We start from the raw sequence: 14,839 nt of genomic DNA, 5'->3' as shown, positions 1-14,839 counted from the left end.
TCCCATTAAGCGTTTCAAACCTAAGACAGCACAATGCCACACAGGCACATACAACCAGTTCTTTGTGCTCCCATTAGCAACAGGCAAGACGGTGTTAAATAAGACGCACACCTCGAGGGCCACGCCTTCCGCCTCATAAACCTCAACACCTCACAGTAGTTCAGGTTTGACAGAAAACCAGTATTTGCACGTGATCCCCTGAAGCAACATCAAATCCTCAACACTTTCCATCTTTTATAAAAGTTGGCTAATGTCTTGAAATCATTTAATGACCCTGGACACGCCCTCTCCAGTACCCAGTGTAGTTTAATTAAGAAACACGGTTCCACATCCCGTTATCTGCCGTCGCGCTAAAAAAAAAAAAAAATAAAATGATAAAGTGGACCTCGTGATGACAAACTTGTAGAGCAGGATCTCACCTGTTGGTATAGGCACTCGTTTCAATTCTCATCACTGCTTAATTCCTCTGGCTTGTGTTTTTGTCATTCCTTCCATTTCCTGGAGTTATCGCCCTCGTGGGAATGCTTGCTTTCATTTTTCCTTTTGCAGCTGCTCAAATATTAAACAAGATGTCATTGTAATTCACTCTCCCATTTCCCAATCCTTACACGGAAACAAGAGAAATTATTGCTGCGAGTTTGCCAGGGTTGAGGTTAATTTCATTTTTCAGTTGCAATTTCATTTCCAATTACAATTCAATTACACTTATAGTTATCAGCATGTTTTTCCCAATTACAATTACATTTCAGTTTTTTTTTTAATCCTCAAATTTGATTACAATTACGTTCTCAATTACTAAAGTTCAAATACAATTAATCACAATTACTAAGCCTGAAATAAATCACCTAATAAAAGTTAGCCTTCCTCTTGTGTTAGCTTTCTGTTAGCATCTCTAATGATAACTGGTCCTAAATCAAATATAAAATACACTAAAAACAACTATTTATCATTGAATTGATTTCCTATCGTTTGGTTACCTTGTTAGACTTCTAATTAATGAAAATATAGGTTTTATAATATTTTTGGTGTGGGAGTTTGAGCCTTTTTTTGTGTCAGTATATCCCTTGATTTATTTCTTTAAAATGGTAAAATGTGGGAAAACTTGACGTGAAACATATTTTAATAATGGTTAATCACATATGTGTAGAACTGTACATAGAACTGTAACACTCAAAACTGGGGAACCCCCAGTTTTGAGTTAAACTATAATTGACAATTTTTATGGAATTTTTATTGCAATTACAATTTTCAAAGTCAAGTTATCTAAACTCAATTACAATTTCATTCAGTTCAACTTAATTTAATCTAAATATTTAATTTAATTACTATAACGTCAGCAACTTTTGAAAAAAATTACAATTACTATTATAAATACACCATAATTGTAACTGATTATCAATTACGTGATTACAGTTGTAATTGACCCCAACCCTGGAGTTCACATATTTTCACCATCGATGCGTCCGTTTCCTAAATACTTGGGTTAGTCATTGTCTTTAAGTTGGAGTATTAAAACTGATGATTCATGTTTGAAAGTAACTTTAAAGAGTAATTCAGAAACTGTGACTCATTATGTTTCGTATCTGTTGTGTGTTTATCTTACTGTGTATGAAGCTTGCTTTAGTTTCAACATATTAGTATCACATGTTGATCGTCATTGTGACCGACAGTCACATGGCAGCTATTTGCTCTCGTGGCGAAGCTACAAATCACAATAGCTGCACTTTGCCTCCTTCAGATTTCATTGTCTTTATAAACTCACATGATTTTCACCCGAGGGAGAACATGTGATCACTCAGTGTCAGCACTAGTGCAATACTGCTTGTGTTTTCATTGTTTTTAAATGAAATGTGATGAAGAACAACTACCGTTACATGTCTGCTGTAATGTAAAGCATCAGGTTCTGCGTCACGCTGCATTCGTTCCTAATACAGTCTGTGAGATCTATGTTCATCCCTAACCTTTGTTTCACTTCGACACATTCTTTTTGACATTTCCACACTAACCACAGATCGGCCTAACCTGTCACATGTACCATGTCTCACATGTGGCCATAGAAACATCAAAGGCTTTTAAACCTTGATTCTTGATTCTCAAATTTATTTCAAACATGTGCAAGTAGAACAATAACGAAAAACAAACGAACAACAAATCAACAAGAATTGTCAAATCAACAATATTAATAAGACCCAACATGTCTGAAAAGGACAAATCCCTTCTCCACTACTTAATTAACAACTCCTATATACATATTTACATATACAAAAAGATTAATAAATAAAGTAAATCAACAAATATAAATAATGAATGAAAACACCCTGTTGTTAAACCCCCTTTTCCTCGCTGGACCTTGTGAAAACCATGTGTTTTCTAGACCAGGCTCTGGACTTTGGAACCTGTTAAAGTTTTTATTGATGAACATATGACTAAGTGACTTAAATTAAGCCCCTCTGGTTGTTGTTACACCTTTTTAAACGGAAAGGTGCACAATATTGTCTAGCATCTACACATTTCCTGGTTTAACCAGTCCCAAAAAAATGACTCTTGCCTTTTTGAGTTATCTGCTGCCACCTGCTGGAAGCTTAAGGTGTTGCTGTGTGACAATGTCACACACTCGGCTTATTTGAGTTTAAAGGGCCCATGTTAAGCTAAATCGACTTTTCTGTGCTTTAAACATCATAAAGTGTTATTTAGGCTAAATACACATTCTGTGTTTTTTTATTGATTCCCTCAATGGTTAGTTAGAGGGTGATTTACTCCTTTCTTACTGCAGGGTGAGCACAAACACCTCGCTCTAATTTGATGACGCGTTCCCATTTTGATGACAAATTTGACGTGGCACTGAGCTGGAGAAGCCGCGCCTCCAGGAAGCTCTCTGCTGTGATTGACATGTAAACCGACACGCCCACAAAGGTGAGCATTTCAGCGTCCTTCGGTGCTATGATGTATTTTCTACAGTCTATGTATGTAACGGTGAACGCCCCGCCCCCACGCTCTGTCTCATGTTTATAAAGCAGCATGAGCTCAGCGGAGTCGGTGGGAGGAGGGCGGGGCCGTCCTCTGGCCCTACATCACCGTGCGGGGAGGAGGAAGTCAGTGTCTCGTCTATAGACACGCCCACTCATGAATATGCATAAGTAGGACGCAAATCAGCCTGTTTGTAGAGTTGCTCAGAAAGTAACTTTTCACAGAGGCTAAAACTCTGGAAAACAGGCGAGTTTGGGAAAATAAACCTCAAATACTATGTTTTTGGGGTTCTTATTACAAATGGAGATGATTGAAAAATAGCATGACATGTGACCTTTAAACTTAAGATACTTAGGAATATTTCTGCATCTCAATGACCAAGGTTTTTTTTTAAACGATTATCTTTTAGTTCTCGACCGGAAAAAGGTGGAGATGAGGTTCTGCCCCAGGTGGAGGAGTTCAAGTACCTCGGGGTCTTGTTCACGAGTGAGGGAAGGATGAAGCGAGAGATCGACAGGCGGATTGGTGCGGCGTCTGCAGTGATGCGGAGTCTGCACCAGTCCGTCATTGTAAAAAGGGAGCTGAGCCAAAAAGCGAAGCTCTCGATTTACAGGTCGGTCTACGTTCTAACCCTCACCTATGGTCATGAACTTTGGGTCATGACCGAAAGAACAAGATTGCGGGTACAAGCGGCCGAAATGAGTTTCCTCCGTAGGGTGGCTGGGCTCTCCCTTAGAGATAGGGTGAGAAGCTCAGTGATTCGGGAGGGGCTCAAAGTAGAGTCGCTGCTCCTCCGCATCGAGAAGAGCCAGATGAGGTGGCTCGGGCACCTAATTAGGATGCCCCCTGAACGCCTCCCTAGTGAGGCGTTCAGGGCACGTCCCTCCGGAAGGAGGCCCCGGGGAAGACCCAGGACACACTGGAGAGACTATGTCTCTCGGCTGGCCTGGGAACGTCTCGGGGTCCCCCCGGAAGAGCTGGAGGAAGTGGCCGGGGAGAGGGAAGTCTGGGCCTGAGGATGCTGCCCCCGCGACCCGGAAACGGCTAAGCGGAAGAAGATGGTTGGATGGATCTTTTAGTTCTGATGAACATGCATATGATACAGAAGATAGATTCACTCTGCCTAAAGCAAAGGCAAATAAAATTAAAAGTACTGTAATGTACAGGGCTATGGTGACATGGAATGTTCTTCCATGACTAATTATTCAAGACAATAACACATTTCGATTTAAAAAAAACTAGAAAGAAAAGAAAAACTATTAACAAAACAGTTCTAAGTGCCTGATGATGTATAATCAAATCTACTGAATACAATTAATTAGGGTAAGTTTGATTAGTTTTATGTGATCTATAAGTGTAAAATATGTTGATATATTGCTAAATAACCAATCATCTGATGTTAAAAGACACATGTTGGAGGAACAGTTAATTGGAACGAGATCCGACTGTATGAATGTTGTTTTTGTTTTGTTTTGTAAATTGTTTTAGCCGTTGTTTGTTTTCTTTTTGATGTGTTATATGTAATTGCCGACCATGGCTCAGGTGGTAGAGGGGTCGTCCTCTGATTGAGAGGTTGGGGGTCTATGTGTTGAAGTGTCCTTGGACAAGACACTGAAACCCAAGTTGCTCCCAGTGGTTGACCAGCACCTTGCATGGCAGCTCTGCCCCATTGGTGTGTGAATTTGTGTGTATGAGCTGATATGTAAAGCACTTTGTGACCTCTGTCTGTGAAAGGTGCTATAGACATAAACATTACTTACTTACTTAATCATATACTGCACTAATAAGATATTTGTATTGGGTGTGGACTCAGGAAGAGTAGCGATGGCTCTATAGCCAATGCTAATGAGATCCAAATAGAAATATACAAAAAATAATTTTTAGCTTTTATACAGATTTTAAAGGTAAATGTTCACTTTCTCACTTGTGCATCACTTTTTGTGTGTGCAGGATTTGGTTGACTGGCGGAAGCCTCTGGCCTGGCAGGTGGGATATCTGGGAGAGAAATACGATGCATGGGTTCATCAACCAGTGGACAGACCCATCAGACTCTTTGGAAACCCGTTTATGGAGGCCAGTACCAAAACCTCCTGGTAAGACTACAGCCTAGGTTCCCAAAGTGGGGTACGGGTACCCCCAGGGGTACACAAATTGTCATAGGGGGTTCAATAATTAAAACATGGAAAATGAATTGACCAGCAGCCAGGAGCCTGCATTCATTGCCACACTTTACACATTAGCCGATGTAAGACTAACTATGGTTACAGATTATTATTTTTTTTATTGTTAAATATATATTGTTCCTCAACAGGATAGGTCAGATTCAGAGACAAATTCAATTAAATTGTATATGACATTACATCCGTGGTTCCCAACTTTTTGGGGTCATGACCCCATTTTATTATCACAAATTTATGGCGTCTCCAGAGACCCTCTTTTTTCTTTCTAGAATTAGCTTTTGATAATGTTTGTTGTTGCCAAGATTAGTGCACGAAGATGCGCCAGCTCAGATGTTTTTATACGCCATTTTATTTTAACCAGATTCATATTTGAGGAAGTGAAAGTATAGAATACAGTTAAGATTGTTTTGTGTGTGGTGGTATAATTTGATAAAATATAATACTTAAAACATTTTAAAAATGTGATTTTAACCAGTATTTTTTTTATTATTAAAAATTATTAGAAATTTCATGGGACCCCATTTGAATTCCAGGTGACCCCACATGGGGTCACGACCCCAAAGTTGAAAAACACTTCATTATATTGATTTTTTCAGGTTAAATGTCTGAAGGAATACGGGAATATGAAAAGTTGGACTAGAGCCTTTTTTTCTTTTTTTGGGCTACTAATAAAAAATATTTTTTTCAAAATAATTCACTCCATTGGCTGAAAACATATTATGAATCACACTAAAGGTGTTATAGATATTGTTTTTCTTCAGGACTTTCATCCAAACTTCTGAAAGTGATTTTTCTTTGACTTTTCCATCTTATCAATGAAGTAACACTACTTACCAAGTCACTAATGTAGTGTTGGCTTTTATATACAGTATTTGTTTTAGTTTTTGGCTCTAGTAAACTTTAATGAGTAGTAAACAAAATGTGATTTTACATAATTTAATTGAACTTAATGATTTGCAATGGTTGTACTACAATGATGTTCTTTGACATTTCAGATCATAAACTGTGATGAATTAGATTAAATGTTTCCTTTATGTTTAGACAAAAATCAAAGGAGGAAGAATTTAAATAGTTTTCAATGATAATTTCTATAATTTCATGCTCATTCATTCTGACAAACAGGGGACACTAAACAGATTGCTACTCATTTGTCAGAAGGTGGTAAACATGCTGTTGGAGCTACAAAGAAATGCTTTTATTTTGAAATTATGGAGGAAAATGACTGTAGTAATCGAATAGTATCCAAGGGGACAATTGTCTCCAATGTGTCACCATTGTTTCCTCATATTTATTTTTATTTTTCTGTTTGATACAAATGTATTTATCTGAAATATAGTCATTATTTTTTCATCATCTATATTTGACTGTCTGATGATCTCTGTCATAGGTACTGGGTACCAGTGGTGTGGCTCCCCTTAGTGTGTTACTTTAGCTGGTATAGCTACACCACTTTGGCTAAAGGCACGACTAGGATAGGCTTCACTTCAGGTAAAACACATTTCTATTACACATGCATACAGTGTGTATTAAAATATAGATTCATATGCATGTAAAGTATGCATCTTTATATCATCTTGTGCGTGTGCATGCGTTTTCCCAGATTTCTCCATCACGGTCCATAAGTACACCTTCCTGTTGCTGTTTGCTCTGGGCTGGTTTTTGTGGTCATTCATCGAGTACTGCATCCATCGCTTTGTGTTTCACATGAAACCACCAGCTCACAACTACTACCTCATCACGCTACACTTTCTGCTGCACGGACAACATCACAAGGTACAAACAAGAGGTGACGGAGGGATGTGATCGCAGAGCACGTTTCAGGGGGTTTGTAGAAGAAAGTAAGACTTCTGACCTGCAGCAAAACATAAAAATAAAACAAAAAACAGAATAATTAATCTATACAGTGTCGTGACTCTTCAGGCTTGAGGGGCCGCAACAAATAAAGAGCATCAACACTATACAGGTAAAATAAAATTAACTGTATATTAAGAGAAGAGAATTTGAATATGAAACATACTGTTTTGTTGTTATTTTTTATGTTAATTTATTTATTTCTTTAAGCTGTCATTTACATGATCAAAATAAATCAATCAATCAAATAAAAAATTCAATAAAATGAAATATTTAACACAGGTATGGAGGATGCGGGGCCATCCACATTGTCACATCCAATGTCCAACTAAAATACCAAACTAAATCAAACATTAAAAAAAAAAAATGGCCTTAGAACATCCCTTCGTTCTGGTCCCGCCCTCCCTACCTGATTGCTAGTTAGACTCAGGTGTTCACCTGAGCAAAGGGGTGCGTTAGAATAGGTGAAGGAGATAGGAGGGACTGTTGGGACTGTCATAGAGAAAGAGAGAGAGGAAGAAGAGCAGGAGAGGACCCAGAAGGCACTGGTTGTACTACTAGTTTGAAAGGAATTTCATGTTTTATGACACATCAAAGTTCTGTTATTATTTAACTTTCATCACAAGCTTGAACATCAGTGAAAAACAAATGATTAATAAAATACAAACTGCGTCAAACCAGGAACAAGACACAGTGTCACAAGTGGTTGAGTAGTTTTTGAAAATCTTTGATTAGTGACTCTTACTGATTTTATTAATAATGAAAATGTGTTTTCACACCTGTTGTGAAACAGTTTCTCGCCTGATTCATAGAAACCTGTATATTCATACTGGTTCTTTCTTTGCTTTCCCAGTCTCCGTTTGATGGCTCTCGACTGGTCTTTCCACCGGGTTTGGCCTCCATAGTGGTGGGATCCTTCTACACCATCCTGCACTATGTGCTCCCCGACATCCTCGGGACCTCCGTGTTCGTCGGTGGCCTTTGTGGCTACGTTGTGTACGATATGATCCATTATTATCTCCACTACGGTGCACCAAAGAGAGGCTCATATATGTACAGCCTGAAGGCCTACCACGTCAAACACCACTTTGAGCACCAGAGAGCAGGTGGGTGAACAACCACAGGCACAATATGTTTGATATATACATTTTTATATTTGAGTTTTTATTATTACTGAACTGAATGTGTTCATTCAGTGGTTCCCAGCCTTTTTTTGGATTGTGACCCCATTTTGATATCACACATTTCTGGCAAAAACAAAAACATTTTTTTTTTTTTATCATGTTTGTTATACTCTGTTACAAATGGAGATTAGCCATATTTTATACTGCATTTTATTTAAGTATAGAATACAGTTGATTAGGATTGTGTGTTGTTTTAGTTAAAAAACAATAATAATTAGAAAATGTCAACAATACATACTTAATCAGTATTTTTTTTAATTTATTTTTTTATTTATTTTTTTATCAATTACTAGACATTTCAAGGGACCCCATTTAAATTCCAAGTGACCCCACATGAGGTCAAGACCCCAAGGTTGAAAAACAGTGTTAATTACTTTCAAGTTACATGAAAATTGGGTGCCGTTAGATAAAATAAATTTATTACTGTTAACTTAAATTTTATACGTTTATTTTATTTTTTATTCAAAGATATAAATAAAAAATATTCCAAACATTTAAAATCAAAGAGGAAGCGTGTATAAACAGGGATTTATAGGCATCAAATGAATGCCCCCTTAAAATCTAAATAAACACGGCCCACGGAAAATGTATCTGTCACCTGCTTTGGTGTCTTGATCCACCAGTTGAGAACCACTGATATAACAGGAATCACTAATCCCTGCTTATACAAGGAACACCCTGTACAGTTTGTTAGTTAAAGACACATTTTTATTTTGTTTGCTCTGTTCGGTGTTCCTCCTACCATGTAATATGTGTACTTTAAGAGTTTGTCATTTTTTAGTGCTTGTCCACATGTACTAGATTTATATTTCAGAAACCAAACATATAGAATACAGTTGATTTGAAAAATATTAATCATGTAAAAAAATAAATATATATATATCAATAGCGATTGGTTAAGAAACAGTCAAATCAAATCGATGGAAACTCAAATCATCCATCAATATCGTCAATGAAACACGGCACAGGTGTTTTTTTTTTATGTGAAAAAGAATGATTTTCATTTAAAGGTCCTACTGTATATCATGCAAATCAACTTTTTTGAGCTTTTAACCTTGTTACAATGTTAATTCCTGATCAAAAACACCCTCAAAGTATTAATGGGCTTCATTCCTGCATCTCTGAAAAATCCTCAATAATCCTCCTCTCTGAGCTGCTTCTTTGTCCTCTTCTGAAAAACCAGCGTTTGAAATTCTAGTGACGTCACTAGAATTATGAACCGCCCCCTCCAGGAAGTGCCTGTTGCCGGTGCCGCGCCTCCATGGTGAACACTGCAGTGTGGGCACCCAGGGAGTAGACATATTGTTGCCTTTGACTTGTTCTGACGTGTTTGTGACCCTAACGCAACGGTTTAGGTGATAAACTAATGAATATCACTTTAAATGCACTACTCCTGTATTTAATGATGATGATGAGGAGAAGAAAGTGAATTAGCAGCTTAAAACTCCGGTGATTGTTTGAAGCTACTGCTGCTGCTGGATGAACACAGCACGGAGACGGACTCACACAATAGCCGCTTAAATATCCATGTGTTTTACAGTAATGTGCTGTTTTTTGGCTAAAAACAAGAACAACAGTGTGTGGATGGCAAGAGAAAATTGCTTTAGTCATCACTGATCTGCCTCAGGGCAAGTCATGCAGGCAAGTCTGTGTATAGACACGCCCACTTATGATAATGCATAAGCAGGCAGCAAACAGCTCGTTGGTCAGAAAGTGACTTTTTAGAGGCTAAAACTCTGGAAAAAAGGCAAGTTTGTGAAAATAAACCTCAAATACTATGTTTTTGGGGTTCATAGAACAAATGGAGATGGGTGAAAAACGTATGATATGGGACCTTTAAATGATCAAATCGTTTCAGCAATTCATTTTTATCAGAACAGCCAAATTGTTTGGCAACCGATGGATATAAATTTTTTTAAATCAACCGAATGCCCCTGAATCAAATCAAAATCAAATTGTGACATACTTTGTGATATCGGCAAAATATTGTTTATATTTGTATTGTCATGAAACTGGTGAATTACACCCGTAATGTTTAGAGGGTTGTTTTTCAAAGAGGAGACGGTTAAGTGCAAAGTGCAGAAAGACTATAATTAAAAACAAGTTATTCCAAATTATAATATTTATTGGCTTTTTTATGCTTGATGTCTTAAATAAAAAGCTTCAGGATCTTTGTCGTGTTCCAAAAAAAGATCAATTACTAGACATTTCAGGCGAGCCTGTTTGAATTCCGGGCGACCCCCAGGTTAAACCACTCTGCGTTAGCGAGTGTTAGCGATGTTTCTGGTCAACTGAGATCTGAACTTGTTTTTCTGCAGGCTTTGGCATCACCACCACCTTCTGGGACCACCCCTTCCAAACAGTCATCCCTGATGAGAAGTTTTAACATCCTGAAGGGTCACTGGACTTATCAGCTGCCCCTCCCACTCCCAACACCCAACCTGGCGCCCTCAGCTCTGTCCTCTCTTTTCTCACACGCAAACCGTCAGCACGTTAGCCAACGCTTTAGCATGTCTTTTGAGCCTGCGTGCACGTCGACTCGGCACTCTTTACTCCACTGCGTTCATTCTGTACAGGGCACCAATAGGAATGAGCAGGCTTTACTTAATCACTGCTGTGTTTGACACTGCACTGACTATCCCAGTCACAACATGCTCAGATCTAGCTCGGAACCTCAAACACAAAGAGAGGGACGTGCACATCCGCTTCTAATTGATAAGGGATTACAACCAGAGGAGAGATAAAAAATAAAAATAAGAAATACTTGCGTGTTTGCTTTGCCAACTCACTAACAGCTTTTACACAAATGAAGGGCATGCTGTCAGAGATGTAAAACCTCTGCGCTGAAAATATAAAAAGTGAAGAATAAAAAAAGCTACTTCGCCACTTAAGCCAACTGAGGAGCAGCTGAAGCTTTCACCTGTCCTCTGCACATCCAGCATCACCGTCTCTTCTTTTGTTTGTGTTTGCTGCGCTGCTACATCCACTGTGACACTGCTGACAGTGGACAGAACATCCCTCTCGTTGTAATATACGTGCTCACCGGCAGGGAACCCAATCCACTCAGCTTCAGATCTTTTGAAAACGACAAGGGTGTATTTTAACGTTTCGATTTAACTTATTGATTATGGCAAAAGGCTGCAGGAGAGAGATCCTGCTGTAGCTGATAAAATCTATTTTTGCACCTCTGTTGTAAGATTGTTTCCCCTCTTTTTCTTGTTCACGTCTTATTGATACAAGAGAGATGTAAAGAAAAGAGAAAATGTATGATGCTTTGTACAGAATAGGAGATATATTAATAAAAAAAACAGGCTGAGCAGATGTGAAGAATAATGGTGGATGCATCATGGATGGATTGAGTATGTGCGAATGCATTTAGATGGGAGTGACGTGGGGGGGGGTGCAGACGAAGGCATGAAGCCAGTGTGTCAGACGTCTCGCTGTGGGGATCTCAAACAATAATTCAGTGTAAATGAACTCAGGGCCTGTGTCCACATTGTCAGACACTTTACACATCTATGAAAAGATGAAGGAAAACAATATGTTACACATGCTGACAGTACATTGAAAAAAAAGTATTTTTGTTTCACTTTATCTATTATGCACCAATAGCCATAAAGCTGACAAGAGACAAAAAAAAGTCTCTCAATCTGATCTTTTTTTAAAATATATATATATATATATCTTAAAACTACAAAGTTCTCCGACATCGATCTACTGCTAGTTGAAACAAGGTGAAAGAACTGGTTTAGTTTATTTAATGTTCAAATACTTTGGAAACTGCTTTGTTTTCCAACAATATGTGAGAGAAAAAATAAAATCACTTTTTTTTTTTTTTTTTCCCTGAAGAAAACAGCAACCATTTATTATTTCATGGATCGGGTGCTTGAGTTTGGCATCCTCTCATTAGTCATACATTGTCTGTCACTTTTGGGTTATGCTTTTACTGTGGAAAACCCAACAGGAAATACAATGTGGACGCACGGCTCTCGGGTTCCATCCTTTTTTGGATCATTAAATCCCTGAAGATCCCTGAAGGATGACGATCTTTTAAAACTCTGACGTGACAGCGGGGCGGTCTCGACCACATCTGGCGGATCCTTCCTAAACCGTCCCCGTCCCCCCACCCCCGCCCCCACTCTCTGCACAGCCAATGGCAACGCTGATAATTACAGCAGAACAAACTTGACGTTAGCTAATCTAGAACACAGCGAGTTTATTACACAATCCAGATGTTTATAATCACTGTTTTTGTGGAGAGCCTCCCACTTCCATCCTCCATCATCCTATTGTCACAGAAACGCTTTTGTAAACAAACATTAAAAAGGTTTGATCGGTTTTGATGAAGAGAAAAAGGAAAAAGCAGTAAAATGACTCCATTTTTGTTCCTATTTAGTATGAATGTTTTGCATCAAAGGGGTTTTCTTCAGGTGAATGTTTGACCAAAACCATTTCTGATGTCATGAATGGGCTTGAAGGGTTTCGCTGCCAACGTTTCGCCACCAAAATGTGTCAATGTTCTCTACTCACGTCAATCTCTGATAACAAAGACATCGCCAAGATTGGATTTTGACTAATGTTCTTTTAAAAGAACCAAAAGCTTTTGGTATTTTTTTTTTTTTAAAGTCTGGGATGATACGATGACCAAAGTACAAACTATTAGTGTATTGATCAGTAATAATCACAACAACTGAAGGGCATATAATGAAATGAGTTCAACTGTTAGAATAAATATCATAAAATCTTATTTATGTATATTTATTGGACAAAGATCAAAAACAGTAGCTGGGAGGCTTTTTGATTCTGAGAAAAACACTTGACAGTATACTTAAATTTTCCAGCAGACAAAAATACTGTTTAAGATTTGTTTACTATGATATATTTTATGTTGGAATATTTTAATGTCTATGCAAATGGTTTTGTAAATAAAACTGTATATTTCTGATCCCTGAATGGTTTGTGCTTTTTTTATCAAATACTGTATGTTAGGGAAGTGGTAGTAGACTAAAGAAGGAAGTGGTTGTTTTCTTTCCATTTTAGAGGTTTGGTACAAAAACATCAAATAAAACCACTGCTGTTTTTCTGTCAGTGCACGGCTGTCAAACTCATTTTAGTTCAGGCACTAAAAATGGAGCAGATTTTAGGAGGAAAAATGGTCAATTTTAACATTAATATGTCTAAGTTTGCACTTCCACATGTAAATTAAGTCTGTAATGCACCGACAATATTAATGCAACAAATGATAGATATCAGTCCAATGACAGAGACGGATACTGTATGTCCACTTCAAAAATTCCTTGATTTTGTGACAAATCTTTCTCAAATTTAGCCTAAATTAGAAAATGATCCAACAAAATTTCCCTAAATTATTTAGGCCAATTTTGTTGTATTATTTTTGAAAAAATGCCAGATTATTTAAAAGAAAATAATTTGTGGAAAAATCGCGAGCCCTTGCAAATATAATTGCATTTTAATGCATTTATTAATTTTGCAGGACTGAGATATCTTCAACTGAATTATTTGGTAATTATTAATCATTACTAATTATTATTATTAATTATTAATGCTTTCTATCATTTTTGTTTGGGCCAATTTAAATGCTCTAAAGGGCCGGATATGGCTCCCAAGCCTCGAGTTTGACACATGTTCGTGAGTTATAAAAAAAAAAACCCAGATAAAACTAGTGACATCCTGAACATGTGAGTATACACTAGGGATGAGATGATAGTCAGAGTTCATTATACAATAATGGGTTCATGATAACGATAAAATGCGATATTTTGGGTAAGAAAATAAATAAAAGTCAGAAGAATTACCATGCTTTTATTTGAATATAACTACTCATACTTACTCTGGGTATGACCTTTTCAACTAAACATGAATATAAAAAAAAAAAAAAACATCTGATCAATTTGAAATCTTATTTAAAGAGCAAACAGTAATAGAACACAAAAACAGAGCTTACTCATGCCAGTCTAATATTAAAACAAAATCATGTCATCATCATGATGTTCTTCAAAAATATATTTTTAACCTTTTCTGAATTTGGTTACAAACATCAGAGTCCCAAAAACCTTTAGCTTAGACCCTAGGTTCCCAAAGTAGGGTATGGGTACCAGCAGGTGTACACAAATTGTCATAGGGAGTACTTGTACTAATGCTAGCTAATGCTTAGCTAAAGCTAATTTTAATGCTTGGCTAAAATTACTGCTCGCTAATGCTAATGGTAATGCTAGGCTAATGCTAATGTTAAGTAATGCTAGTCAATGCTTATATTAGGTTAATGCTAATGCTAGGCTAATGTTATGTTAATGGTAATGCTAGGTTAAAATTAATGTTACCAAATGCTAATGTAATGCTAAGCTAAGGCTAATGTGAATTAATTCTAGCTAATGCTAATATTAGATAAATGTTATGCTAATGCTATGTTAATGTTAATATAAATGTTAGGCTAATGCTACTGTTAACTAATACTAGCTAATGTTAATGATAGGCTAATGCTACTGTTAACTAATACTAGCTAATGTTAATGATAGGCTAATGCTACAGTTAACTAATACTAGCTAACGTTAATGATAGGCTAATGCTTCTGTTAATTAATACTAGCTAACGTTAATGATAGGCTAATGCTAATGTTAACTAATACTAGCTATTGTT

General features: G+C 37.2%; 1 protein-coding gene across 1 annotated transcript in view; it reads left to right on the top strand.

The window, feature by feature from the left end:
• fa2h (fatty acid 2-hydroxylase) overlaps window positions 1–13,129 on the top strand; it is a 53,250-nt gene extending 40,121 nt beyond the window's left edge. Inside the window, exons 3-7 of the mRNA XM_028449205.1 lie at window positions 4,918–5,060; window positions 6,535–6,635; window positions 6,748–6,920; window positions 7,852–8,104; window positions 10,501–13,129. Of these exons, the coding sequence (XP_028305006.1) occupies window positions 4,918–5,060; window positions 6,535–6,635; window positions 6,748–6,920; window positions 7,852–8,104; window positions 10,501–10,568 (738 nt within the window). The 3' untranslated portion in view covers window positions 10,569–13,129. The remainder of the gene's footprint in view (window positions 1–4,917; window positions 5,061–6,534; window positions 6,636–6,747; window positions 6,921–7,851; window positions 8,105–10,500) is intronic.
• The last annotated feature ends 1,710 nt before the right edge of the window (window positions 13,130–14,839 follow it).

This window comes from Gouania willdenowi, chromosome 6 (genome assembly GCF_900634775.1).
Source record: "Gouania willdenowi chromosome 6, fGouWil2.1, whole genome shotgun sequence".
Taxonomy (NCBI): domain Eukaryota; kingdom Metazoa; phylum Chordata; class Actinopteri; order Blenniiformes; family Gobiesocidae; genus Gouania; species Gouania willdenowi.
This window is presented reverse-complemented; position numbering and strand designations above follow the sequence as displayed.